Raw genomic sequence first — 26111 nt, 5'->3', positions numbered from 1 at the left:
GGTGAAGGCGGCTGTCAGGTCATTGTCTTTGGAGCCCAGCCCCAGTCTCTTGTGCCCAGGTGGTTCGGGAGGGGTGTGTTACACAGCGCCTGTCAGGCACGCCCTGGGTTGTCGCTGCACCGGAGCAGGGTGCCCAAGGGCCGACTAAGCTTGGGCAGCTGTGCCACAAAGTCCTCTGATGCCACACATGCAAAACAGCCCCAGCTTGGGGATTGCTGCCCTTGGGGTTGTCCTCCTGAACTTCCAGGCCAGAACCCAGAAGTCTCTCTAGAGCTGTGCTGTCTAATGTGGCAGCCACCAGCCACATGTAGCTATTTATACTTACATGAAATTTGGTTTAAAATTCAGTTTCTCAACCTCACTGGCCACACTGTAAATGCTCAACAGCCACAGGTGGCTAGTGGCCACTGTACTGGGCAGCATAGATAAGAGAACGCTGCCACTGCCTCAGAAGATGCTATTGGATAGTGCAGCTCCTGTACCTCTCATTCACCTTAAATAGCCGCCTACCTTTCCTGAGCACTTTCTGTGACTCTCTTACTTAGATTTTCTAGACTTCTTACTGAGGTTTCCATACCCTCCTAATGAGTCTGCTAGATCTAATCTACCTGCTATTGTGATCTTTCTGAACTATGTATCTGATGCTATCACTCCTGGGCTTAAAAGCCTTCAGCAATTCTCCATGTGGTTTGGGACCGGAACCAAATGCCCTGGTGTGGCACACAAAGTCCTTCATGCTCTGCCCTGGCTTCTTGCTCCAGCAACATCACCCAGCAGCCCCCCCAGAAGCACCTGTACTTCAGCTATTTGTAACCATTGCTATTCCCCAGATCCTATCCCTGTTTGACTCTGGGTCTTTGCACATGCTGTTCTCTCTGCCTAAGTTTCCTTCTGGTTCCCATTCCTCACACAGCAAACAATTACTATTTGCCTTCAAGACTCAAATGTCACCTCCTCCCAGAAGCCTCCCTGGGTCCCCTGCTCTACAGAGCTCCCCTCTGGCCACTCTCTAGCTGCCCCTATTCCCACAGGGCAGTCTGTGGGTTCAAGGGAGAGGCTCACTCAGAGCCTCCACCCCTCCACCCCCTCCCAGTTCTAGATCATGCTCCAGATACTTAGGATTCAGGTAATTCTTGCCGAAATGACCCGAGTCTGCTTCCTAGACTTGATAAAGCCTGATAAGCCTCTTCCCCGGTCTGTCTCCCAAAGGTAGACTATGCCACTGGCTGTGTGTGCCAAGGAGTGGCCAAAGGACAGTCATTGTAAGGGGCATGAACAGATGTTGAACTTGTAGGCTGGAGGTTCCAAAGGTATTGGCCAGAATATGGTAGCACAGAACCCGAGAAGCCTGAGAACTCTAAATTAGAAACTGGCCTTCCAGGTATATTTATCAAGGCAGGACAGAACATATTTTGTAAATTTATGAAATTCATCTAAATAGACAACATGGTATGTGGGCCTCCATTTGCACACCTGCTCCAGGCCCTGCAACAGTCAGTGGCGGGCCTGCTCCTGGGCTCTCCTTCTCCAGGGTCCCCTCCCACAGCAGGGGAAGGCAGTGGTGGGCAGGTAAGAAGGAAAACAGGCTGAGGGCTCACCTGGGTGGCAGGCATATCCTTAAAGGGGACATGGCCATTGGCCAGCTCACAGGCTGTGATTCCCACACTGTAGATGTCAGACTTGGCATCGTAACCCTGCAGATTCTAAGTCAGGAGAAAAAAGCCATAGATCACTCCATTTGTAGCCACGGTTGTTCTCAGCAGAGACCAGCATGGGGCAACATCCGAGGGGAGGAAGACAGTATCTGTCTCAAATGCAGCCCACTTTCCTTGCCTGTACTACTGAAGAGTAGCTGATATTGTAAAGGAATGGATGATGCTGTGTAACAAGCAGGGAGAAGTGTGGGTCCCCATACTCCTGCTTAGTGGAAGGATGTGGAGAGCACTGAGTATTTTAGGAATGCTCACTCTTCCTATAAGGAAGGTCTTTGAAGGGAACTGAAATAGCATTAGGTCCAGTTTGGGACCCCACAGAGGGGAAACACCACCATGTGCAATGGGCTGAGAGGCCTCCCGGGTCCAGCTACCAGCAGGGAACCCCTCCCTCTGGAACCCCTTACTCCACTCAGAAGCAGAGCACTCCCATCTGGGGAAATTCCTGAGGGCTCCCTAGGGAAACTGTGAATTGGTGAGGGATAGGGGCTTCTCAGGACTCAGTCCACAGACCTGCTGGAGGACCTCTGGGCTGAGCCAAGGCAGAACCTTGACACTGTACTTGGGAAAGTCATGGACCACACGCTGCCGCTGCCCATGGCTGATCATGCTGAGGTTGCTGCGTAAACCAGACAGGTAGACCTTTCCCTCCGAGGAAATCAGAATGTGGCTGGCTTTGACGCTCCTGGGGTGGGGTGGGGTGGGGAGCAGAGAGAGGGTGTCACGGGGCCACAGGAGCCCTTCACGTCACAGACCTCTGATCTTCACATACTAGGTAAATATTATATACACATAAACACATTTTAATATAATACATGCATAAAAAAAGAGAAAATAGCATGACCCAATTTACATACCACCAGATTTTAAATCTTTATATTTTGATAAAGTTCTTTTAGGCTCACAGACCACTGCTTTGAATCTGTGGGTATTCTTACAAAGCGGATCATGGTGTGATACCCATATATTTTCAATTTACCTAAAGGTACTGTGTTATGCATCCCATCCTTCCTTCACTCCTCAGTGCTGTTTGTAAGATCCATCCGTGTGGCCACCTGCATACAACCAACCTTTGCTTCTAACTGCCACCTGCACTCTGGGGTGGGATCGAACACTTCTACTGACCCCTTCTTCCAGGAAGGAACATTGATGCTGCCTCTAACCACCATGGATATGAATGATGGCATCTACATATGTCCCCTGAGAGGCCTGTGTGAGGGTTTCTTTGGGGCGTACCCCCAGAGCAGCATTGACGGCCCCAGTGCCGAGTGACCCTGACTGCTTGCATTGGGCCATCTTCCACTGTGTGGCCAGGAGACCCCACCTCACCACACTGGGCTTCAGCCAGCCTCCAAATGACACTGGTCTCAGGTGTGTAAGGTGACATCCTCCTGTTTAATTTGCTTTTCTGATTCTTATTAGATTTGAGTGTCTGGTCATACTGAGAGTCCTTTGGGTTTCCTCTTCTATAAACTTCAAACCCTTTGCTCATTTTTGTTGCTTTGCTTATCCTTTTCTTATTGATTCACATAATTTCCTTGTTACTAATCTCCTGTGTGTTCTAGACACAGCTAACATCTTGCATGCTGTCACCCATTTCTTAATTTTGTCCATGGTGTTCTTTTTCGGAGATATCTTTAATCTTGATATAATCAAATCCATCATATGTTGTTTTGTGCTTCTAAAATATCTAGACATTCTTCTGTGCCTCAGGTCACAAAAATATTTCCTTCTATCCAAGTCTGTAGTTTTATATCAGACATTTAGGCCTTAATCCATCTGAAAAGTGCTCCTTTGTACGTGGAATTAGGTAAGGGTCCAGCTTCCCTACTGTGAGTGTCTTCTCCTAATACCATCTATTAAGCAGCCCCTCGCCCCAGCCTCTCAGCACAGGGCTGACTGTGGGGCACACATGCAAGTTTAGGTGCTCCAAGGAAGGAGGGGGGTGGGGCACAGAGGCCCATGCCAGATGTTCTTCTCACACAGCACTCAGGACCGAGCTGCTCAGTAAAGAGAAAGTTGGCACCGATAGGCTAAATGCTCTACCAAGTCAGAGGCAAGGACAAAATCCCAAGCTTTGATTTAAACTCTGACTTCACTAACTTCAGTCAACCTTCTCCTCCCTTCCCCTGTTTACTTGAGGGCTCCTGGGCACAGATCCCTGCTCTTGTCAAGGGCGATTATGCCTAAGAATGCACCTGTGTACGTATCCCATGTGGTGGATGTAGTCCAGGGCCTTGAGCACCCCCTGCAGGATGTAAGCAATCGCCAGTTCATTCATGCCGTCCATGAAGTGTGTGCAGATGAGATCCTTTGCAGAACCTGAAGAATTGTGGGGACACGGGGAAGGGTAACAAAGAAGGGAAACAGACATGAACCTGCTGACAACAGCGTTCTCAAAGCACCTCTCTGCCAGGACCCTTGTTCCACTCACCATACGCCATGAATGATGTGACAACCCACAGCTCATTGTCTGCAATAAAGGTGGCTCGATATGGCAGGATATTGGGATGGCTGAAGAGTTTAGAGACATGAAGCTCCCCCTGAAAACAATGGTAAGCAGAAGTCAGAATCAAGGGGTGCTGAAGAAGACGCTCAACATGAAGGTGGTGGCATGAATAACATGGGGACCCAGTCTTTCCTGGAGCTCTTCTCAGAGTCCTGGGAGCAGCCCAAGCAGGTGGCCACCCACATGAGAGAAGCCAGGCTCTGCTGTCTCCACAGGGAAGCCAGCACTGCTCTGCCAGCTTCTGCCTGCGTTTGGCTCCACTAGCCAATCTTGGAGCCTCAAGAAAAATTCCCCACCAACAGCGAAACTGCTAACAACACGGTAGAGGGTCACAGCTCGCCACGTCAGAAATGATGAGAACCAACAGTTGACTGAAGACTTATAAAGTAATAAGCTTAGTTCAACTTCAAGGGCCAAGGCACAGAACTCCTCTTTAAGATAAGAAAACAAAAAACACTGGGGCACCTGCGTGGCTCGGTTGGTTAAGCATCCGACTTCGGCTCAGGTCATGATATCACAGTTCGTGGGTTCGAGCCCCATATCGGGCTCTGTGCTGACAGCTCAGAGCCTGGAACCAATTCTGTGTCTCCCTCTCTCTCTGCCCCTCCCCCCACTCACACTCACCCTCTCTCTCTCTCTCTCTCTCAAAAATAAACATCAAAAAAATAAAATAAATAAAAAAAGGAAAACAAAAAACATTTTCCTCTTAAAAGGAAAATGTTATAATCGATAGGACAAGGAAACAAAGTTATCAGAGAGCAAACACGAACTACTAGACAGCCGAAGGTACTTCTCCAGCAACCTAGGAGCGAGAGAGCAGCTACAGAAAGTGTCAGACCTATGGGATTTTAGAATGAATTTGGACAAAAGAACTACAGAAACTCAGGGGTCCTGGCCTCTGGGACATGAGCTAAAGGCCAAACAGGCAATACTTTCTGCCTATCTACTGCTCCAAAGAATTTAAAAAAGAATCCTAAAGTCCAACATGCTCTAGAATGAACTCAGATATCTTTCTTCCCAAATAACTAAGCTGGGACTGACTTTCGGTCCCATCCTCAGACCCACAAAACTACTCTGAACACGAATGGGTGTTAGAGCACCATCAGAAGAGCATGAATTCAGGGAAACACTGTGATGAAGAAGAGGGATAGGTTGCAGTCAAACTGCTGAAAACACACTGACCCAGGCCCTGAATCTAAAGAGCTCCCGGTGCAAGCCTGAGTCAGGGAGGAACCCAGGCCCCTGCCAGCTGCTCTCAGATCTGTGGTGTCCCCTGTAACTAGAGGGCAGCTACCTCCTTCTCCAACAGAAAGGAACCTCAGGAAACAAGACAATGAGAGCCAGAAGGTGGCTGTCACGGCAAAGCAGGCTGCCCCGAATCTGGAACAAGACTGCCTGGGTTTGAATCCTGTCTCTACCACTCACTAGTATGTGTGACTGTGGGCAAGTTACTCGGCCTCTCTGAATAGTAAATAAATGAATAAATGAGCCACAAACGCATCTTTGGAGAGGAAAAAGGGAGTATAAATTGGCCTGAGCAGAATTACAGAATCCTTAGTGCCAAATGCCCACGATTCTTCGTTAAGAGCTTCTGTTAACTTCCTGGTTTGGTCCGCCTTCATTTTCTGCCAGCTATTTTCAGAAGACAGATGTAAGAGTTGCCTTGTAATTGCGATTGGAACTAAGAGCCCATCCTTGAAGTGTCCCAACACATTTTATTACCTGTAAGAACGTCACCATCTCATTGGAACAAGCTTCCAGGTTAATCCTTCGTACCGTCACGTACTCTCCTGTCGGTCTGTACCTTGCTAGATTCACTGTCATCAGGTCCTCAAATCCTTTGCCTAAAAGAAAAGGAGAATGTCATGAACAAGTTCAATGGCAACAGAGGTAGCCTTAAAGAGACTTGATTTAAAATGAGAACTCGGGGCGCCTGGGTGGCTCAGTCGGTTGAGCGAACGGCCTCAGCTCAAGTCATGATCTCACAGTTTGTGAGTTCGAGCCCCGCGTCGGGCTCTGTGCTGACGGCTCAGAGGCTGGAGCCTGCTTCAGATTCTGTGTCTCCCTCTCTCTCTGTCCCTCCCCCACTCATGCTCTGTCTCTCACTGTCTCAGAAATAAACACTAAAAAAAATAATAATAAAAAGAAAACTCAAAACTTTCACTAACAATTCCCCTTGTGGCTGACATTTCTTGATTTTTCTCCTATCAGTTCCTTCTCAGCCAACCACTTGAAGTGCCTATGGTCCAGGACATCAGAAGCCAAAAAGAAAAAATTGCAAAAGAGCTTCTCTCCTAGGGATGCCTGGGTGGCTCAGTCAGTTAAGTGTCTGACTTTGGCTCAGGTCATGATGTCACAGCCAGTGAGTTCGGGTCCCGCATCGGGCTCTATGCTGACAGCTCCGAGCCTGGAGCCTGCTTCAGACTCTGTGTCTCCCTCTCTCTCTGCTCCTCCCCCACTCACGCTCTCTCTCTGTCTCTCAAAGATGAATAAATGTGAAAAAAAAAAATTAAAAAAAAAAAAAAGAGCTTCTCTCCTGGTAACATGATCTCTTTTCCCAGATTTGGAAGACAGAAGCAAAGGAGAGTCACAAAAGCCAGTTTTGTCACCCTGAGTCCTGCTAACTAGCTGACAGCCTCTGGCACACGCTGATCTGGGGATGCAGAGGAGGCCACAGGAGTGCCCAGGAGCCTGAAGGTAAAATAGCAGTGCTAGGACCTTACCTATGACAGAGAGTAGCTCATAGCGCCCTCCTTCCGGCAGGAAGCTACTCATGATCTCCTGTTTAGACAGGGATGCTATCGACTCTGAGCTCGCCTCATTGGTCTAAAGAAAAAGAAAAATAGGTTAATAAGAGAAAACTGGGTGTGGGATGGGAGTGGGGAGGGGGTGATTCAGACCCACAAGGAGACTGGCATCTAAACATACAAATTCTGACTCGGGGTCAAAGAAATAGGTCCAACACTATTCGATGAGAAATGTAGAACACCAGATGTTCAGTGTAGTCATTAGCACTAACACCAGAGCCAGTAAGTGTGAGCACCATCTACAAATGGGGGTAGGGGACAGGGCTGGTTCCTAGTCAACTGTTGATTTGTTTGTCCTTTCCAACAATTGGCTCATTTGCTAAAAATTATGAAATTCTTACTTGGGGAAAGGATGTCTAGAGAAAGGCATGTTTAGAAAAGAGAAGGGGGATGGAGAAGTGAAGGGTTCTCTTGAATTTCCTGCTGTATTGGGGTCCTATTTTAGGGCCCTGACTACAAGACTCCAAAGGTCACATGCTGAATTTTGCTATAGGGGAAATTTGGCCATAAGAAGTACCCTCTTAGGCAAACCAAGAGCCCAGACCAATCATTCTCTGACATTTTCTTTCTTTCTTTAAAAAAAAAAAAAAATTTTTTTTAATGTTTATTATTTTTGAGAGAGACAGAGAGCAAGCAAGGAAGGGGCAGAGAGAGAGAGAGAGAGAGAGACATAGAATCGGAAGCAGGCTCCAGGCTCTGAGCTGTCAGCACAGAGCCAACGCGGGGCTCGAACTCACAGACCGCGAGATCATGACCTGAACTGTAGTTGGCCGCCCAACTTGACTGAGCCACCCAGACGCCCAATTCTCTGACATTTTCAAGTGAAGCAAGAAAACAGAACACATAGGGCTGCAGGCAAGGCACAGGGCTGTCACGTCTCAGCCATCATCCCAGGCAGAGGAAGTGACCTGCTTCCTGGTTCCTGCTGTAAATGAAGCTGGACCTCAACCAGTTAGGATGTGGGCATCACACCTCTGGGCTTTGAGGTCCTAAAGGAAAAGTGCCCAGCAAAATTGATGGCAGACCAACTCTCCCTTCAGCTCAAAAGGCTCAGACCTAAATTTCTTTGTGTGATTTAGGGGCCATACTTTTCTTTCTTTTGGATCCTCTTTCCTACTGAGGTGGAGTACCTTAGGCCAGCTCAAATTTCATATGCTGTATTCCTTTTTTTTTTTTTTTTTTATTTAAAAAAAATTTTTTTTTCAACGTTTATTTATTTTTGGGACAGAGAGATACAGAGCATGAACGGGGGAGGGGCAGAGACAGAGGGAGACACAGCATCGGAAACAGGCTCCAGGCTCTGAGCCATCAGCCCAGAGCCCGACGCGGGGCTCGAACTCACGGACCGTGAGATCGTGACCTGGCTGAAGTCGGACGCTTAACCGACTGCGCCACCCAGGCGCCCCACATATGCTGTATTCCTAAAGCTGACCTCTAGTTAGGAAAAGATCTTTGTGAACACAAGAAAGGCCCCTCACTCAGCACTAGCCAGAAGACAGGGAGTCAAGAATGTTCTGACATGGTGGTACCTCCTTGCTGGGGATCCCTGACGTTTCAAGGGCATCCGGTTTCAAGAGTTGATGGAACTGCCAAGGGGAAAGAAACCAAGTGGGGTTCTTCCTCTTGCACCACTTAAGTATGACAGTAAGAGGAATCTAGTCAACCAAAAGTGAGCCCTGTCAGCAAATTTCTAATTCAATCAATTTTTTATATTTCCAAGATTCATCCCATATTGTTGTATTTAGCCATGCTGTATGTACACCCATGTTGTGTAAGAGTCATCTTGTGAATATACCTGTTTATCCATTCCAGTGTTGATAGGCTTTTGGGGTTGTTTCTGGTTCTCCTCGTATGAACTGTGCTATTAGAAACCCATTTGAATGTGTCTCTTGATGTGTATATGCAAGAGATATTCTAAAGCTTATACCCAGAAACTGAATTGCTAGGTTACAGAGTATATGAACAATCGACTTTACAAAATAATGCAAAATTGTTTACCAAAATGGTTAAACCAATCTACACTCCCTCCAGTACTGTATGTATGTTCTCATTGATCCATTTTCCCCCATCACTTAGTATAATCAGACTTAATTTTTTGCCAATCTCATTGTGAGTGTGATTTATATTTCCGTGATTGCTAATGAAATTGAGCATCTTTTCATGTATTTATTAGCCATGTGGGTTTTCTCTCAGGTGAAATTGGCTCTTTGTGTCTCTTGTCCATTTCTCTACTGGAATGTCTTAATGTAGGATTTCCCCAAAGTAGGCCGCCTGGAACACTGACATTGGCAGTTAACATATAAATGGTTTACACATCCAATTAAATGAGAAAATGAAGCATTCTCTCTCATGGAGAATCACAAGGTGTGCTGGCATAAAATGGCTTCAAGAAGTTTTGTAGTAAGGAAACTTGTTTAATTTGTTTAACCTAGCATTTCCCAAATCTACTTGTCCAGAGAACCTTTTGTATCTCATATCTGTTAAATTTTGGGAAAGGTAATTTGGGAAAGGCTATTTTAAGTAAAACATATGGTATTATGCAAAGACTATAGGCTCTGGGGCCAGACAGAGGCAGAACTTGAACTCAGGTCTATCACTTGCTCTGTGACCGTGGGTAAATCACGCGAAATTCTTGGGATCTCTGTTGTCTCATTAATGGAATAATTCCCAGTTTATAGGGTTGCTATGACAAATGAGATAAAATATGTAAAGATCTTAGTGCTACCTGGTGTTTCATAGGTATTCAGTAAATGTGAATTCTATTCTTTTCCTCCCTCTTTTGCTGCCTACTGTTTGGTCACTCTCCTGTTCAACAAATAAGATGGAACAGAGAAAATGGAGAAACCAGAGTATGCGGGGTAGAGCTTGATCAATAGTTAAGGTTGGTTTGATTTTCACTTTTACAGTTATCTGTTTTCAAATGCTCTGAAAATACGTTCTAGGAACATTTATAGCCATTGTGGCTTCTTGACACTGTGGTGTTCAGAATAATCCCAAGTGCCTCTGCCAGCTGAGACACACACACACAACTATGGGACAAAACAGAGTAGTAATTTGAGCAAAAAGCCCAAACCAGGAGCTCTGAAATGGCAACCTACCATTTGTTTAGAATTTATAAGCTGCAAGCTAAGTTAGTCTTGAGTCCCACCTTAACTTCATACCTCTCACCACCTGTGCGTAATCTTGTTCTACAGATCCTGTTTTCTCAACTATCAATCTACCCCTCATAAAATCGGCGTCATCAGTTAACACAAAACCCAGGGTGTGGCTTTCAGACCCAAAGTCCCTACTCTGATCTGTGAGTATCCACATGATTCGGCCCCTGCCTACTTCTAATGACTTCATCCCTTACCACATCCCTGTGACTTGCTACACTTGACCCATGCGAACAGGTGCACTTCAATCTTAGGAAGCTCACACCAGCAGTCCCTTGGTTTGGAACATTCCTGCCCTACTCCTTCCTGCCCCTGCTATTTTCTCATAGCTGCTTCTTCCCTACCATTGAGATTTCAACTTAAATGTCATCTATGCATTGAGGACTCTGAGCAGAAAGTAAAGTAGGCTCTTGGTCACTTTATTATGTCATCTTGTTTTACTTTCCTCACAGTAGTTATTATTGTGTTCATTGATCTGTTGCCTGCCTCCTCAATTAGAATGCAAGCTCCATGAGGGTATAGATCCTGACTGTCTTGTCAATTTGGTATTCCCAATGCCTACAGTGATGCTGGCACATAAAAAGATGATTTAAACAAGTTTGAGCTGAGGTTTCCTGGCCATGACCTTGTCATTCCCATGAGTTAAAGAGGACAGTAGGCTACATGTACCAGCCAGTTCCACTGGAGACAGAGTTCAACATAATGACCTATACTGGAAAAACCAGCCCTCATGCAACGCACTCACTGGATCCCCTGCTGCTAGGGGCACTTTATAGATCAGAATCTGGTACCTGCATGTGAGAAAGTACTGCATTTTTTAGCAGGTAGAATCTAGAACCACTATATATTTGAAGGTCTTCCCCCTGATCTCCAGGCAAACTCCAAAATATTTCTCTAATTTGAAAAAGAGGCTATGAAGGACAGCTGGAGTTGTGAGATTAAAGTGCTTATTAAATGCATTTTAAAAAACTCCCATGGGAAAAACTACTGATAGATACTTTTTCATTACCTATGACCCTCTTCCTTGCTAGAAGTGCATATAAGACATGCTGTCTACTAGGCAATACACTGAAGACATACACTTGCTGAGCCAAGGTAGGAAATTATGGATTAAACTACTAATATGATTAGGTAGTAACTTGACCAAATATTTCTACTATCTCTGTTGACTACAGAATAATACTCAAAAGTGTTAGTTTTAGGAAATACAATTCCTTAGTTAATTGGGAATATGAATTCTTGGCAATCTGGAATTGCAAGAAATGAATTTGTCTCTTGGTTATTGTCCTTGTCTCACTGGGAACACTCCTAAAATGGGCAATTTCTACATTGTGGATGTTCTACAAGTCTGAACTCAGAAACCGATCTTTATTTAGGAAAACAAAAACAGTGTTTTGAAAGGAAGAGGTCTGGTGGGATATCGCCACAAGAGAGGCGGGTTAGCTCAGTAGACTGTTTCAGAGTTAGAAAAGGACAAAATTCAGATGAAAAGGATGAAATGTTTAGTCCAGTCTCTTTAAAAAACACAGCACAGCATAGCTTTATTAGTATGATATATAATCTCAAATTGTCTAGAGAAACTAATTCTAGCAAAGCTGCTTCTTAGTTTTTTCCCACCATGAAAAGCATTGTTGTTTATTTTGAAGCATTTGAAAAATACATAAGCTACTGATATCCAGAAAGCACCATAAAATAACATTGTTTAAAGAGTTTAAAACAAAATACAAGAGAGCACACAAAGACTATATTTGTGAAATGCTACATCCAACCCCCCACAGGTTTCACACAGGATAAGTCTTGGCATAACACCGGCAGCTGTGAAAATATAAAAATTATATAAAATGGGCATTCTCATCCGGAAAAATATTTAACTGATCATATAGGGAATGTTTTTAGTCTCCTGACTGGAAAATATTTGGATCTGATAGAGAGGTGCTCCTTACTAGAGCGTAGTCAAAGCTTCACTCAAAGAGAAATTCCTAGTCAACGTCACCACCCTTCTGCTGTTGGGGCTGCCTGCCAAAGGTGCAGATGTCTGTCATCTGAAAAGAAGAAGTTTATTTAGAAAAGCGTTCCTATCCTCTCTCTTTAGAAGACACTGATTCACATTATCAAAAATAGCTTGGTACACTGTGCACATCTGTGCACATGTGATGTTATTTACTTTGGTAAAATAAACTACAAGAGTAGGAAACAGAACAAGTCTTCCAACCTTTGCCAATTAAAAAAAAAAGTACACTTTCTGTTTTGTACTTTTTAATGTGTGGTTTTGATTTTAAGGTAGGAGATTTGATATCCTGCCTATAATCTAGGGAAAGCTCTGTAGTATCTCTGTGAACTGAAATCTATCAGCAATAGACCACAGAGGAAAAATTTAGTATCACTAGCCACTAAAAGTAACCATATCTTAGATTGTTGAAATTTTCTTTTCTTTTCTTTTCTTTTCTTTTCTTTTCTTTTCTTTTCTTTTTTCTTTTTCTTTTCTTTTCCTTTCTTTCTTTCTCTCTTTCTTTCTTTCTTTCTTCTTTTTTTTGGAGGGGGCGCTGGGCAATTGGTAAGGTTGGGAAGGGGAGAAGACCTTAATCCCCAAGAGAGAGCAAAAAGTGCCTGAGACTTTTTCAGCTTCTAAAGTACAGGTCAAAATCTTTCCAGGGTGAAACCTGACTTTCCACAAGTAAAAGAATTATACTACAAATAAAACTCAATGAAATAAGCAAAAACACAAAATGATAAGCCAACAAAAAACACAGATTTCCACAAGAAGTCATTCCCATGCAACAGCCATAAAGCTCAAGCCTAGAAAGTCACTTACTTTTCTACGAGTGTCACCCGGAGGCTGCTCTGGAGTAGAGAAATTGATTGTTGGCATTTTGTTTTTTAGCAGAAGACACATCCACATTCAGAACAGCAATTACTACACTTAGAACTACATTTATTAATAGAAACCACCTAAGAGTCATTATAGTAAAAAGTGTCCGCAGTGCTATATATAAACACATACATGTACGTACACACACACACACACACACACACACACACACAGAGTAAAAACACTACACATAGATGGGATTTTCAACATGAATCTATGGCTCTTGAAAACATGGCAAGGCTACTATTCTATGGGTATTCTTCTGAGTATAACTCAACTGCTATAATCCCAGTCTTACATTTACTTTCCATCAGCACAATGTTAGTTTCAATAGGCTGGTTTCAGAGTCTTATACTGTGAACAAAAAATTCATTATAAAGTTATAGAGATGGCCGGCTATTTCCCAGAGAGTGCAGAGGCTAGAAAACAGGCTTTAAAAAAAAAAAAAAGGCAAAAAAGGTTTTAGCAGCAACATGTACATGTGAGACCATAACCCAATTAGATTCACCAGACACATACATTCTATTCTGAACACAAATAAAGCAAGGGCTTTCTGGGCCTCTGCTACCCTTGGTGAAAATAAAGCAAAGGGCAACGGAGATAACATTCTGCTCTTAAATCAGACAAATTCTGTATCTGTCCTTTTTATTTTCTCCATTCTATAAAAGTGAAAAAAATCATCAAAGTAGATTTTTAACTGGAAAGTACTGGAATGATCACACATCTCCAAATATCTTAAATTAGAAATCAGAGCATCCAACTGTATTATTGAAGGAGATTGGCTGCACAGTGAATTAGCCTCAATTTGTCAAAATAAGATTTTTTTTTTTTTTTTGGCCTTGGACATCAGTTTTCTGGTACACAAATGGCAGGTGCAGTTGCTTAAGACAGTCTGTTAAAGGTAAAAAACCAAGTGAATAGATTAAAGGAAATCAAGCCCAGTCTCACAGAGTAGAAGGCAAATTCCAGGTTGTATAAAATTTGATAATATATACTTCATCAAGCTGTAAGCAATATACAGAACAACCTCTTCACTCTCCTCAGATCAGTCAGTGATGAGGCAATTGTCAAAAGACCGCCAGAGATCCCACACTCAAGACACTGAAACCAAAATCCCTTCATTCAGTTCACATATCCTGTAATATTTTTAACTAATTGTAAACTGGACTTCCAACTCAATTTTCACCAGGGCCAATGTTTACTTTTAAACATGGTATTCCTGTTAATGATGAGAAGAAAATGAGAAGAGGACCAGAATGCTGTAGTTTTGTTCCATTAGCTTTTCCTTTACTGTGTGGCTAATTTTTATTCTTCAGAACTAAAACAAAAACAACTCATCATGTTTCTAAACTCTCATTTGTCTAAAACATAACATTTTGACAGAGTTCACAAATAATACTCCTCTGGAAGTTTTTGAATGCATTAGGGAAAATAAATTAACAGGTACCATTTAGTAACTAAAAAGTTTGAATTTTCAATGACCTGAGCCTACCCCAGGGTATTTTGTTTGGATCAGTCAACCAACACACTCAATCTGATAACCTGTTTCTTTAACTATAGGAGCTGAAGAGAGTGTCTTTGGTATTCAGACACAAAGAATGGGGCTCTAATATGATCATTTGTATAGAAAAGAATTTTCTTTGCCTTAAATTAACATAGCAGTTCTCAAAAAGACTCAATTGGAAAACAGCCAAAGACAATGCCTGGCCCTGTTAAACCTCAAAGTTGCAAGGCTACTTCCGAAATCAACATGTGGATTTTACAACAGGAAGTTAATATTTTTGTCCTGACAGATTTTTTTCCCTTAGTTCTCCTAAGTCTCATAATTTCTACCACGAAAAGATGAGTCAACTAGATTGATCAGTAAAACCAGAACTTTTATATCATTGCTACCACTGTCCTGACTATAGTTTTATTTTTAAAATCTTCAAGGTTAGAAGCTTTTGAACACTTAGGTTTTTTCCTTTAAGAATATGTATTTTAACTGGACAAATACTTAGAAGAAATAAATATGCCTTTAAGTAAATACTGACTTTCTAACAATCAAGACAGATCAAGGTCAACTGCCAGATTAGTCCTCAAATCTTTGGGAAACCATAGATTCAAAATGGAGCCAAACAAATATAACAACTGTAATTTACACCTGCCCTTAGAATTGCTAATTTCTATAAATTGATTTAGTCAACAAGAGTAGTAATGTTTATCCTGAAGTGATGGCTAAATGCCAGACTGTACTTACCTCCAAATAGTTCCAAATCTCTTAAGCCCTCAACAATGAACTTTTCCGAGACCCACCGCTAAAGAGGAAAACCCCAAAGAGAATTAGTATTTCTTCCAAGCCACAAAAAATTAGCTATCAGCCATTAGACAAACAAATAAACTACAAAACCAGAATCATGCAGTATAGTTAAGATGCATTTCTCTGGAAAAGTTTTAAAAAGAATCTTTAATATAAATCAACTGAAAACAATAGGTTAATTCCTTCCTCTATCCTTCTGTGCCTAATTTGATAAATAATCCTTAAATCTCACAGACTGATGAGAACCATGTAGGACTGGCCCTAAACAAGAACAATGTTTTTGTTCTTCCTATATATACAGCTACCTTCTGGTTCCATCCTACTCATTCAATGGCTATTACAGATGCTTTGGATCATAAATGCCAATGTGAAAAATACTACTGAAATTCATAACACAGAAAACAGAGATGAAACTGTTTTTCACAATCCTCTATTAGTTTGTAAAAGAAAACAGTAAGCTGCATGTTCTTTCATCCACTAGGATTTCTAAAAACATCATCACCACACTTACATTTTCTATCAAGTTTACAAGGACCAAATTAGCAACACCAATCTGTGGTTCACTTTACTGTCCTATTTCCAATGAGTATTGGATTTCCTTACTGATCAATGGTCTGGTGTCACCTGAACCAGGCAAGGTTGAAATAGAAAAGAAGCTCACATGTAAAAGTAACAGTATCAAGATTGCATTTCACTTAAGGACTGGTGTTAAAGTTTGGCTTGGGGGCATTCTTTCCACCTGGCAGAGTTCAGACTAAGGAGAGATTCTATTTTTTCCTCTTAATTAACAGTGAAGTTTACTCTTTCCAGTATAAATTATTCTTATATATACAAACATAAGAAAAAAGAAGATTAACATTCAAAAAAACAAGCTGCATAATATGGTTCATGAATTGGAACTATAACATCATTCTCTGTCCTTCTCTATATCAATTTTTTTCTAAATTAAAAAAAAAAAAAAGGAACACCCAAAGTAAAAAATTTGGTATAAAAAAATCATATGTACTGTATCACAAAATATAACGTATACTTTAATATTTAGAAAGTGATATATTCATGCGTCATAGCACTTATATCTTGTTACAAAATTTTAAAATAATAACTACTGCATTTAGAAATCAAATACTTGATAATAGATAATAAATAGAATACAATACTCTTTTTTATGACATCATGGAAGCTATTATAAAGAAGCTAACTCCAGTGTTTGTTGGGGTCATTTTAGCTGGTGAGGTTTTCAGGTTTAGTAACATTTTTCATGTTCAAAGACGCTCCAATTAAACCTATGATTATACTTAGAAAATGTGTTCCAATAATTACAATTTGATACTGATTTTTAAAACATAGAAACTCATTGAAAATACGTAGGAAATGGGCAGCTTATTAACAGTTACATATCTACAGTGAAAAGTGTCACTGATTCATTTAATTTTGTATGACTGATATTCATAAAATAAGCCACCTTGTTTCTTCTCTATTGGACAAGCTGGTGGGTATATCTAGTGTCTCTGGTCAGCCCTCTGCTTGCAAGCTCTCTCCTCGGGAGTGGAGGCCGCAATGTCTGCTTTACTTCCTACATCCCTCATGTTTGTAGGATTCTGAGCATCATATAAAAACACCACCTACACTGCTTTACAGAAAATAAAAATAGTAAAGCCAGAAGAATAGAAACACTCACCCTAATTCGCTCTGGTTTACTTACAAGAAAAGACATGAGTTCCTAATGTGTAGACCTACTTCAATTTCAAAAATTTAAACCTAAAAGGGAAATATAAACAGGTTGAATTAGTCAAATCTCCTTTTATAAAAATGCTTTTTGATTAACAAAAACTTACTATGAGTCTACCATTCAAAGCACTGTACCAGATCTACACATTTCTAGATTCTAATGATTTGTTTACAGAACATTTCAGTGACAGTAAAACTGGATGTACTGGCCAAGTACATTGTGAGATACTGCAATCTCTATAAGAAAAGACAGGTTTATTATTATATGGTTTCTTCTTTAATTTTCAAATTTCTCTTGACCAAATTCCTCACTGATTCTTTCCCAGAGCAGTTACCTTCAGTTCTTTTGGCTGTTTCAAGTTTATCCTTTTTACTATCATTCTTAAATAATGTTTACATGGCCATGACTTATCCATTTGAGACAGTTACCTACTAACTTCACTACTGTGGTAGATGAAGACTAAGCTCTCTTATATCACCTTCCTGCACCCTAGTTTCCTGCCTTCATTCTCCCAACATAATTCGAGCATAATTTTTTTATTAAATCAACAGTCTGCATTTACATTGCTATGACTGTGGAAACATGGTTTAGAGCTGAGGCAAACAGTTAGAGATGACCATGTCTTTCTTCTTATACACCATTTGTTTTCCTAAAGTTAATAACGGATTCATTTCTTTTTCACTTGCTTGGTTTCCCATACAGCTATAGTTAACTTTTTCTGAGTACTTCAATATCTCTGCTATTCATCTTATCAATATATTTTCTCATACATTCAAACTCATCCATTCCAATTTTTCCCTGGAGGTTGCCTTTCCAAGGCCCTCCATCCCCCTGTTGCTGAACTCACAACCCCAAAATCGAGACACATGCTCTACTGACTGAGTCAGCCAGGCAACCCTGCAACAACCTTTTTAGGGTGGAAATCTGGATCTTCCAATTCTGAGAAATATTCTTGTATTATTTCTTTGATAATTTTGTCTCCACTTCCTCTGTTTTCATGTTACAGAATTCCTAATAGTTGAAGACTTACTTCTAGAATTACCTAGAATTAATTTATGCTTGTTTCACTCCTATTTTACAACTCTCTTTTCCAAGAGATTCCTTCCATTTTATTTTCTAACCCTTCTATTACTTTTTAAATCTTTGGTTACACATTTCCAAGACCTTTTGCCATTTCTCAAATGTATCTTTTTTCATGTCATCCTGATCTTCTTTTATGTTTGCTTATAGTTAAAATTATATCTAGAATGGCTAAAAGCTTAATGCATCATGACCACATAGGGTTTATCTCAGAAATGAAAGACAGTTTTAACATTAAAAAATGAATCAATGTATACAAACTGTCTTTGTCTGAAGTTGTTTGCAAATAAAAAACAACCAATTTTAAGGAATTTTAAAAAGTGAATCAATGAAGCACACTTGCTGGCTCAGTTGGTAGAGCATGCGACTCTTGATCTCGGGGTCGCAAGTTCAAGCTCCACACTGGGTGTAGAGTTTACTTAAAAAAAAAAAAAATCAATGTAATTTTACTTGAATAAACAAGAAAAAAATACAATCATCTCAATAGATGGAGAAAAAGCATCTGAAAAAACTCAACATCATTCATGATTTAAAAGAAACTCTCATGCAACTAGGAATAGTCAAATAGGAACAAGATAGAAATAGAATTTACCAAGTCAACTTGGTAAAAGATATGCATAAAAAATGTATCACTAACATCATACTTAATATGAATTCTTTTAATACTTAAAAAGAATTAATGAGTTCCCTCTAAGAACAGAAGCGAAACAAGAATTTTCTTGTTATCTCATCATCATTTCTGTTCATCATTGTACTGGTGGTCTTGGCCAATGCAAAAAGGGAAAAAGAAACAAAAGGCATACAAATTGGAAAAGAAGGTTTAAAACCCTTTATTCATAGACAACGTGATTGTATACATAGAAAATTATAAATATTTTACAAAAAAGACATTAGACCTAAAAAATGAATTTAGAAAGAAGGTCAATTACAAAACACAATTGTACTTCTATATACTAACAATGAATTAGTAGAAAATGAATTTAAAAAAATGAAAGCTTACAGTATCAACAAAAACATAAAATAATTAGGAGCGTTTTCTTAAATTATAAATAAGATATGTATGTTGAAAATTATAAAACATTGCTAAGAGGTATTAAAGATAAGCTAAACAAGAGATATTCCATGTTCATAGATTGGAAGACTCAATATTGTGAAGATGTCAATTCCCTCCAAGTTGATCTATAGATTCAGTGTAATCTCAATCAAAGTCCCAGCAGACTTTTTAAAAGAAATTGATAAGCTGATTCTAAAATTTATGCAGAAATACAAGGGACCTAAAATAGCCAAAATAATTTCAAAAAAGAACAAAATTAGAAGACTTATGATACCTGATCAGACTTACTTTAATGCTATAGTAATCAAGACAGTGTACTTTGGTTTAAGGATAGACAAATGGATCAATGAAGCAGAGTAGAGAATCCAGAAATAGATCTCTTTCCAGAGAGAGGACAAAGTAATTCCATGGGGAAAAATAATCGAATACAAATGTCTATCTATTTAGAAAAAATGAACTTTGACCCTTACCTTACACCATACACAAAAATTAACTTGACGTGGATCACAGAACTAAAGAAAAAGTTAAAACTACTAAATAAAACAGAGGAGGAAATCTTCATGATGTTAGGATAAGTAAAAATTAAAAAAAAAAAAGGAATATCAAGAGCATGAAAGGAAAAAGAAAAATATGATAAATTTATGAAAATTAATAAATTCTGTCTTTGAAAGATACTACTAAGAAAATGAACAAGTTGGGAGAAAACAGTGTGTGTGTGTGTGTGTGTGTGTGTGTGTGTGTGTACATAACATTTTATATACAGAATATTTAAAGAACTTCTACAATTCAATAAAACTCAATTTAAAAAATGGGCAAAAGATTTGTACAGAAGATATAGGAATGGCCACTAAGCACATGAAATGGTACTCAACATCACTTGTCATCAAGGAAATGTATATAAAGCTACAATGAGATACTACTACACACCTACCAAAATGGCTGAAAATAAAAACTGACAATACCAAGTGCTTGACAAGGATAGTTACCAAAAGGAACTTTCATACATTAATGGGGATATATGGGGATAGGGATACAAAGTAGTATAGCCACTTTGGAAAATAATTTAGTAGCTTCCTATGACCAAATAATTCTGCTCCTAGGTAGTCTATTCAAAAGAAATGAAAACATATGTTCGTATAGATTTGTATATGAATGTTCATAGCAGCATTATTCACAATTGGCCCCAAACTGGAAACAAACGTCTATCAACTGGTAAATGAAAAAACAAAATGTAGTATATATACCAGCAGAATACTACTCAGCAACAACAAGAACTTTTTGGGTGATGAAAATGTTCCGTATTTTGATTACATGGTAGTTACCTAAGTGTATCTGTAAAAACTCAACAAAACCATTAACTTAATGTAGGTGTATTTTATTGAGGATAAATTACATCTCAACAAAAATGATTTTTAAAAAAATTTTTTTTCATGTTTATTTTTGAGAGAGAGACAGACAGAGTGCAAGCAGGGGAGGGGCAGAGAGAGAGGGAGACACAGAATCCAAAGCAGGCTCCAGGCTCCGAGCTGTCAGCACAGAGCCCAACGTGGGGCTTGAACCCACGAACTACGAGATCATGCCCTGAGCCGAAGTCAGCCACTTAACCAACTGAGCCACCCAGGCACCCCACAACAAAAATGATTTTAAAAATCAAATGACGAGAGACACCTGGGAGGTTCAGTTGGTTAAGTGTCTGACTTCGGCTCAGGTCATGATCTCATGGTTCGTGGGTTCAAGCCCCGCGTGGGGCTCTGTGCTGACAGTTCGGAGCCTGGAGCGTGCTTCGGATTCTGTGTCTCCCTCTCTCTCTGCCCCTACCCTGCTCACATTCTGTCTCTGTCTCTCAAAAATAAATAAACATTAAAAAAAATTTTTTTAATTATAAAAAAAAGTCAAATGACTAAAATAATCAGAAATGCTTTCGAATAGTCTAGAAAAAAAAAAAACACTGCCAAATTCCTCCTTTTTTTTTTTCTAGGAATCCTTAGAACTGCTTCAGAGAAATCAAATAAATAGTTTTCAATCCAGGGGAGGGGGGGGCCTTTCAAAATAATCTATAGTTTTTTTTTTGTTTTTTTTTTTTTATCAAATTGCATTTATCTTCACCCCTATCATAATTTTCTTACAGAAGATCATCATCATGTTAAGAATCATTTATCCTGGCATTAAATAGTAAACATATTGACTGAATTTGAAGAAAAAAAAGATTATTAGAATACACATTATTTAATAACATTAAACACAAAGCATCATGCAAAAGAAATTTAAGAGGAAACAAAGTCCACATCCATATGTAGTCTACAACAGAAAGAAAATAGAATATTAATGTAGATAAAAAGATGATTTTTATCTGAAGGAACTGCCTATGATCTGGAAAAATACTAGCAATAGAAAATAAAGTCAATCCCAAAACACTGTATAAACTAATATAACAAACCTAAAAACTGGTCCTAGACCACCACACCAACAGCTTCATTTATTATCTGAACCATTGGCTCCCAAACCAGGATGTGTTTCAAATTAACTTGTTAGTTATAAAAACCTTTGGATGCTCAAACTCCCCCCTTCAAAAATTTTAATCCAGCAAGTCTGGGGAATGCACAAGTAGAAACAGGTAATTCATTATGGTGTTCAGCAAAGGGAAAAGACAAGGGACCTGAATAGTTTTATGGAAGGGATGGGGGGTGGGGCTTGAATGTCAAATACAACTTAAAGAAAACAGCAATTCCAAGCATGAAATAGTATTACTACTGATTTTTAGTACATTCTTTGTTTTGTCCACACATGTATCTCCCAGTTTCTAGAATAGTGCCTATCACATGGTAGGCACTCAGTAATGATAAATGACCAACCAAATATACTGATAAATGTGTTGGCACTTGCATACTCTCCACTTAATGTGAGGCCAGTAATAGGAGCACAAGTCCACATATATGAGAACAATGAAGAGGCCTTATGTGAATGCTAAGAGTATCGACTTTCTTCACCAGGCAGTAGGAAGTAACTAGGTTTTGAACAGAAAGGTGACAAACACAGAACAGCGGTCTAAGTGTCTCTCAAACTTTATTACGCATTCAAATCATTTGAGGATACTGCTAAAATTGCAGATTTTGATTTAGAGATCTGGAGTGGGGCCTGGTAGTTCTAAAAAACTTCCAGATGATGGTAATGCTGCTGATCTGTGCACCATCGTACTGACTAATGTTTGAGAAGCCTTGTTGGAAGGAACATTCTAAGGAATATTAATCTGCAAAGGGATGGGAGAAGGGGAGGTGAAAAACCCAGAGAAAGGAATGCCAGTTAGAACACAATGCCAGTGGACCATATTTGGGGTGATAAGAGCCTGTAGGAGAAGGAATGGTAAGAAATAGATGGACAGGGGAGAAGGAAAAATAAAGAAATTATATTTAATTAGCAAGGACACCATAAGTCATCTAGCCCATCCTCCACCCTTCAGAGGAACAGCTTTTACAAACTCCTGAATGTAAGGTTACTTTTAACCTCTGCTTGAAAACTTCCCCCACTAGAGACTCTACCTTATCAGGGAACCCATTCTACTTGTGGACAACTCAGATGACTCCTGATTTTTTTGTGCCCAAGGAACTGGGAAAGAGTAGCGTGTCAGCGACAAAACAGGAAACTCAGAGGTGGAAGTGGTTTAAGTGGAATGATGAGTTCGAGTTTTTAAATCATAATGAGGTTGAGAAAGTAGTTATGCATCCCAAATGGGAAGGTGTAGCAGTCAGTTAGAAGAGACACATTAGAGATGGCTATGTGGACTTGGGAGTTAGCAGCTAAAGCTCTACAAGTGACAAACTCACCAAAGGAGAAAATGGGGAGAGCAAAGCAGGCTGGGAAGCAAGCCTTGGGATAGGTCCATACTTAGGACATGGCACTTGAAGGCAGGTAGGAAATGGAGCCCAAAGGAAAAACTTTAAAGGTTCTGCTTCCCTTACTGGACCACTTTTGCTCCTCCAACCTGGTTAACTTTGACTTGTCACTGCTTACTACTCATCTCAGGTGTCCTGTGCTACAGAAGCTCTCCCTGACCACCGCTCCCCCCGCCCCCACTTATGTTAGGTGTTCAGTCTCAGTATTCAATCCTTACACCTACCACAATGTTAACTGCCAAGAGTCTTGTTCACTATTGCTTTACTCTGCCCAACACATAATATGGGCACTCCCTTATCTGTTAAATTATTAATAGTTAAAAAAAAAAAAAGTAAGCATTTATGGTGAACTTACTATGTGCAAGGATCTGTGCCAAACGTTTCACAGAGATCAGCTCACAATAAGTGCTATCATCCTCGTTTTACAGATCAGGAACTTAAAGCTCAAAGAGGTTAAGTGCCCCAAATTCCCCACAGGCAAGTGGTAGAGGACTTGTTAGATCTTTTCCAAAGCCCGTGCTCTAGAAGCCAGAGTGATAACACAGAAACATAGGGAGAAGTGTCAAGACTTGTGCGAAGTGTGTGCGAAGATACAAAGATGACTGAGAAGACATCGCCTGATTTGACAATGCTGCTGACCAGATGCCAAACAGTATAGAAATAATTCATTTGCCTTGATTTATTTTTCTTTTTTCCCTATTTTTGTCACTGCTTTCCTAAACTTCTTCAATGTCTGGGGTTACAACTATAAACACTGCATCTGAGTCACAAAATTCTAAGAAACCTGATCAAAGGCTGGGGGAACAGACTTAACCAGTTCAGCACTGTAACTAATGGCTGAATAGGATCCTGGCCTAAGGCAGGTAACCGGGTGAGACTTGCTTTCAATTCTCAGGGACAAGAAAGTCTTGGGTGTCTTTAGACAGTATCAATCAGTCAGTGAAGAACTGTCTTAATCCCTCAAATACATATTGGAATACGGTTCTACTTCAACAGGTAGTATACAATAAGAAAGGGACCAATACTAATGGCTTTTCCTCTTTGAGGGAATCAAATTAGAATATGCTAGGATATCTTAACAGAGAGCTGGGCTGATAAATTAGTTCCCCATTTCCTGGAAACTTGAACAATTTTATTTAACCACTCCCCTTCCCTCGAGCTCACTTCCCTACCCCCACCGCCCATCTCCACCCCAAATCCACTGTGGGCGCTGAAACATTCTTGGAAAACAGGACAATTAGCAGCTCTTTGTTTTTGCTGATTCAGGGAGTCACCTAAATCGTTCTCCTAAGGGGGTTTGCCTGTCCAGCCTGGGATAGATGGAAATTGGGGTTATGGGATCGGGGAGGGGGGGACGGGGGGGGGGAGCGGAAGAGGTCAACACAGGATCGGCCGCCTCTTTGAGCAGGACAAACTGACACCTGGGCCCCAGGTTCCCCACCTGGAAGTGTGGGGGGTAAGATGGGTACGGAAAGCAGGCGCTCGCCTCTCCCGGCAACTCCGCTCCGGTGTCTCCCGGGCAGGCCCAAGCCTATTCTGCTCTCAGGCTGCAGTCCCTCATTGCGGGAATCGAGGAACTGGGTGAAAAAGGGGCCCGTGGAGGGTGAGGGGGGGCCGGGATGGCCGATCTGACGAAGGCCCGCCCCTGAGGAGATGGAATCGGAGTCAGGGCGAGAAAGAACTGGTCCTGGAGCGCACCAGGCGGCCCCGCCAGCCCGGTACCTGGTCCTGGAGTTAGCAAGCAGTCCCGACCCCGTCTCAGCTCCGCCTCCTGAGTTTAGGGCCGCGCAGCCAGGCCGGTTGCTGGGGGGGGGGGGGGGGGGGGGGTAGAAGGTACGCAACGTGCCATGCGCAGTAGCGGGACCCGGGGAGGGCTGGTGGCCGAGAGCTCCACCCCGCCCCGGCTCAGCCCGCGCGCGGAAGCTCCGCCCTCCCCGGCCCAGGCGTGTGAGGAAGCTCCGCCCCACCCCCGCAGCTGCGAGCCAGTGGGGCAGCTCCCCAACGGTTGGTTCGTCGCCTCGGGGGCGTCCAGCCCCAGCGGAGGGCCTTCCTTTGCGGCCGCTTAGAATGCGCTTTTCGCTTCAGAGTTAGCTCGGTCCTTGACGGAATCAGACGCAGTCTGTCTCTAACAGAAGGGATCTTTTTCCCCATGTGTGTGGAAGCCGAAGGCATTAGCTCGTCCTCGGTGGGGCCTGTGGGGTTCGACAAGAGCTCCCGGGAGCCTCCGCGCCCCTGCAGCAGGAAGTAGGATAATTTCAATAATGAAGAGTCAGAGGGACTAGAGTAGGGCAAATAGCTGATGACTTGGCTACTTTAAAAAAACTTTTTTTTTTCTCATTTTGTGTGGCAGTACTTCAATGGAAAAAGCTGTTTCGCACTCTTCTTTGAAGACCTCTCAAACGCCCTTCCAGCACCAAACGAGCTGCAAAGGGGAAACCCACTCCTTCTCTGTGCCTCAGATTCCTTATTTGTAAAAGGAGGAAAAATAGCTCAACTAACGCGAACTTTTTTTTCCCCTTCTGGATCTTTACGTCCCTGGATCCTTCCCAGTGCACAACTCTGAGAGGCGTTCTGTAGAAACCCGTCAAGCCTAAGCCGAGCTGTGTTGGTCTTGACAGAGGAGGACACAACCAAGTGAGACAGATCTGTGAGACTGCGGTTTTTTCCAGTGACTTACCCTCGGGGTGGGGCGTGTACTCACAATTAGGTAGCCCATCAAGTATTGAACACTGGCTCTTCGCAACTCTGACCCTCAACACAGATTTGTACTGGTCTAACTTCCAAGATGGGGGAGAAGTTCTGCCGCATCCAAACTGATGGATAAATGACGCTGAAACTCAATGTGAACTTTGCCTAGTGACTGATAACGCGCCTCGGGGCCTCATTCAATTTTACGTACAGCACTTTGATGTTACCTAGTCCTTTGACATTCCAAAGCACGGCCCTCACTACTCTCTCTCTCTCTTTTTCTCTCTCTTAAGTAGGCTTCAGGCCCAGTGGAGGCCAA

General features: G+C 41.4%; 1 protein-coding gene and 1 long non-coding RNA gene across 12 annotated transcripts in view; one reads left to right on the top strand and one right to left on the bottom strand.

Annotated features, from left to right (window-relative positions):
• Nucleotides 1–24925, bottom strand: part of STRADA (STE20 related adaptor alpha) — a 27036-nt gene extending 2111 nt beyond the window's left edge. The window contains exons 1-10 of one of the 9 annotated variants that reach the window (XM_047081646.1): nucleotides 24827–24921; nucleotides 17030–17109; nucleotides 15292–15349; nucleotides 12996–13024; nucleotides 6945–7047; nucleotides 5944–6065; nucleotides 4147–4255; nucleotides 3911–4034; nucleotides 2226–2397; nucleotides 1599–1703 (exon numbers count right to left, since the gene is read on the bottom strand). In XM_047081646.1, the coding sequence (XP_046937602.1) occupies nucleotides 1599–1703; nucleotides 2226–2397; nucleotides 3911–4034; nucleotides 4147–4255; nucleotides 5944–6065; nucleotides 6945–7047; nucleotides 12996–13024; nucleotides 15292–15349; nucleotides 17030–17065 (858 nt within the window). In that variant the 5' untranslated portion in view covers nucleotides 17066–17109; nucleotides 24827–24921. The other 8 variants (XM_047081638.1, XM_047081643.1, XM_047081637.1 and 5 more) reach the window with 8 other exon arrangements.
• LOC124513545 (uncharacterized) overlaps nucleotides 1–26111 on the top strand; it is a 27461-nt gene extending 1350 nt beyond the window's left edge. The window contains exons 2-6 of one of the 3 annotated variants that reach the window (XR_006962419.1): nucleotides 2850–3083; nucleotides 6783–6918; nucleotides 9850–9909; nucleotides 10223–10326; nucleotides 25455–26111. This is a non-coding gene — a long non-coding RNA (uncharacterized LOC124513545). Of the gene's footprint in view, nucleotides 1–2849; nucleotides 3084–6782; nucleotides 6919–9849; nucleotides 9910–10222; nucleotides 11294–25454 lie in introns of those variants that run through there. The other 2 variants (XR_006962418.1, XR_006962420.1) reach the window with 2 other exon arrangements.

The sequence above is a fragment of the Lynx rufus genome, unplaced genomic scaffold (genome assembly GCF_022079265.1).
Source record: "Lynx rufus isolate CCGP_SWC_20201006 ecotype Redwood Valley unplaced genomic scaffold, mLynRuf1.p SCAF_18, whole genome shotgun sequence".
NCBI classification, from domain to species: domain Eukaryota; kingdom Metazoa; phylum Chordata; class Mammalia; order Carnivora; family Felidae; genus Lynx; species Lynx rufus.
Note: the sequence above shows the minus strand (reverse complement) of the source record. Positions and strands in the feature narration are given on the sequence as shown.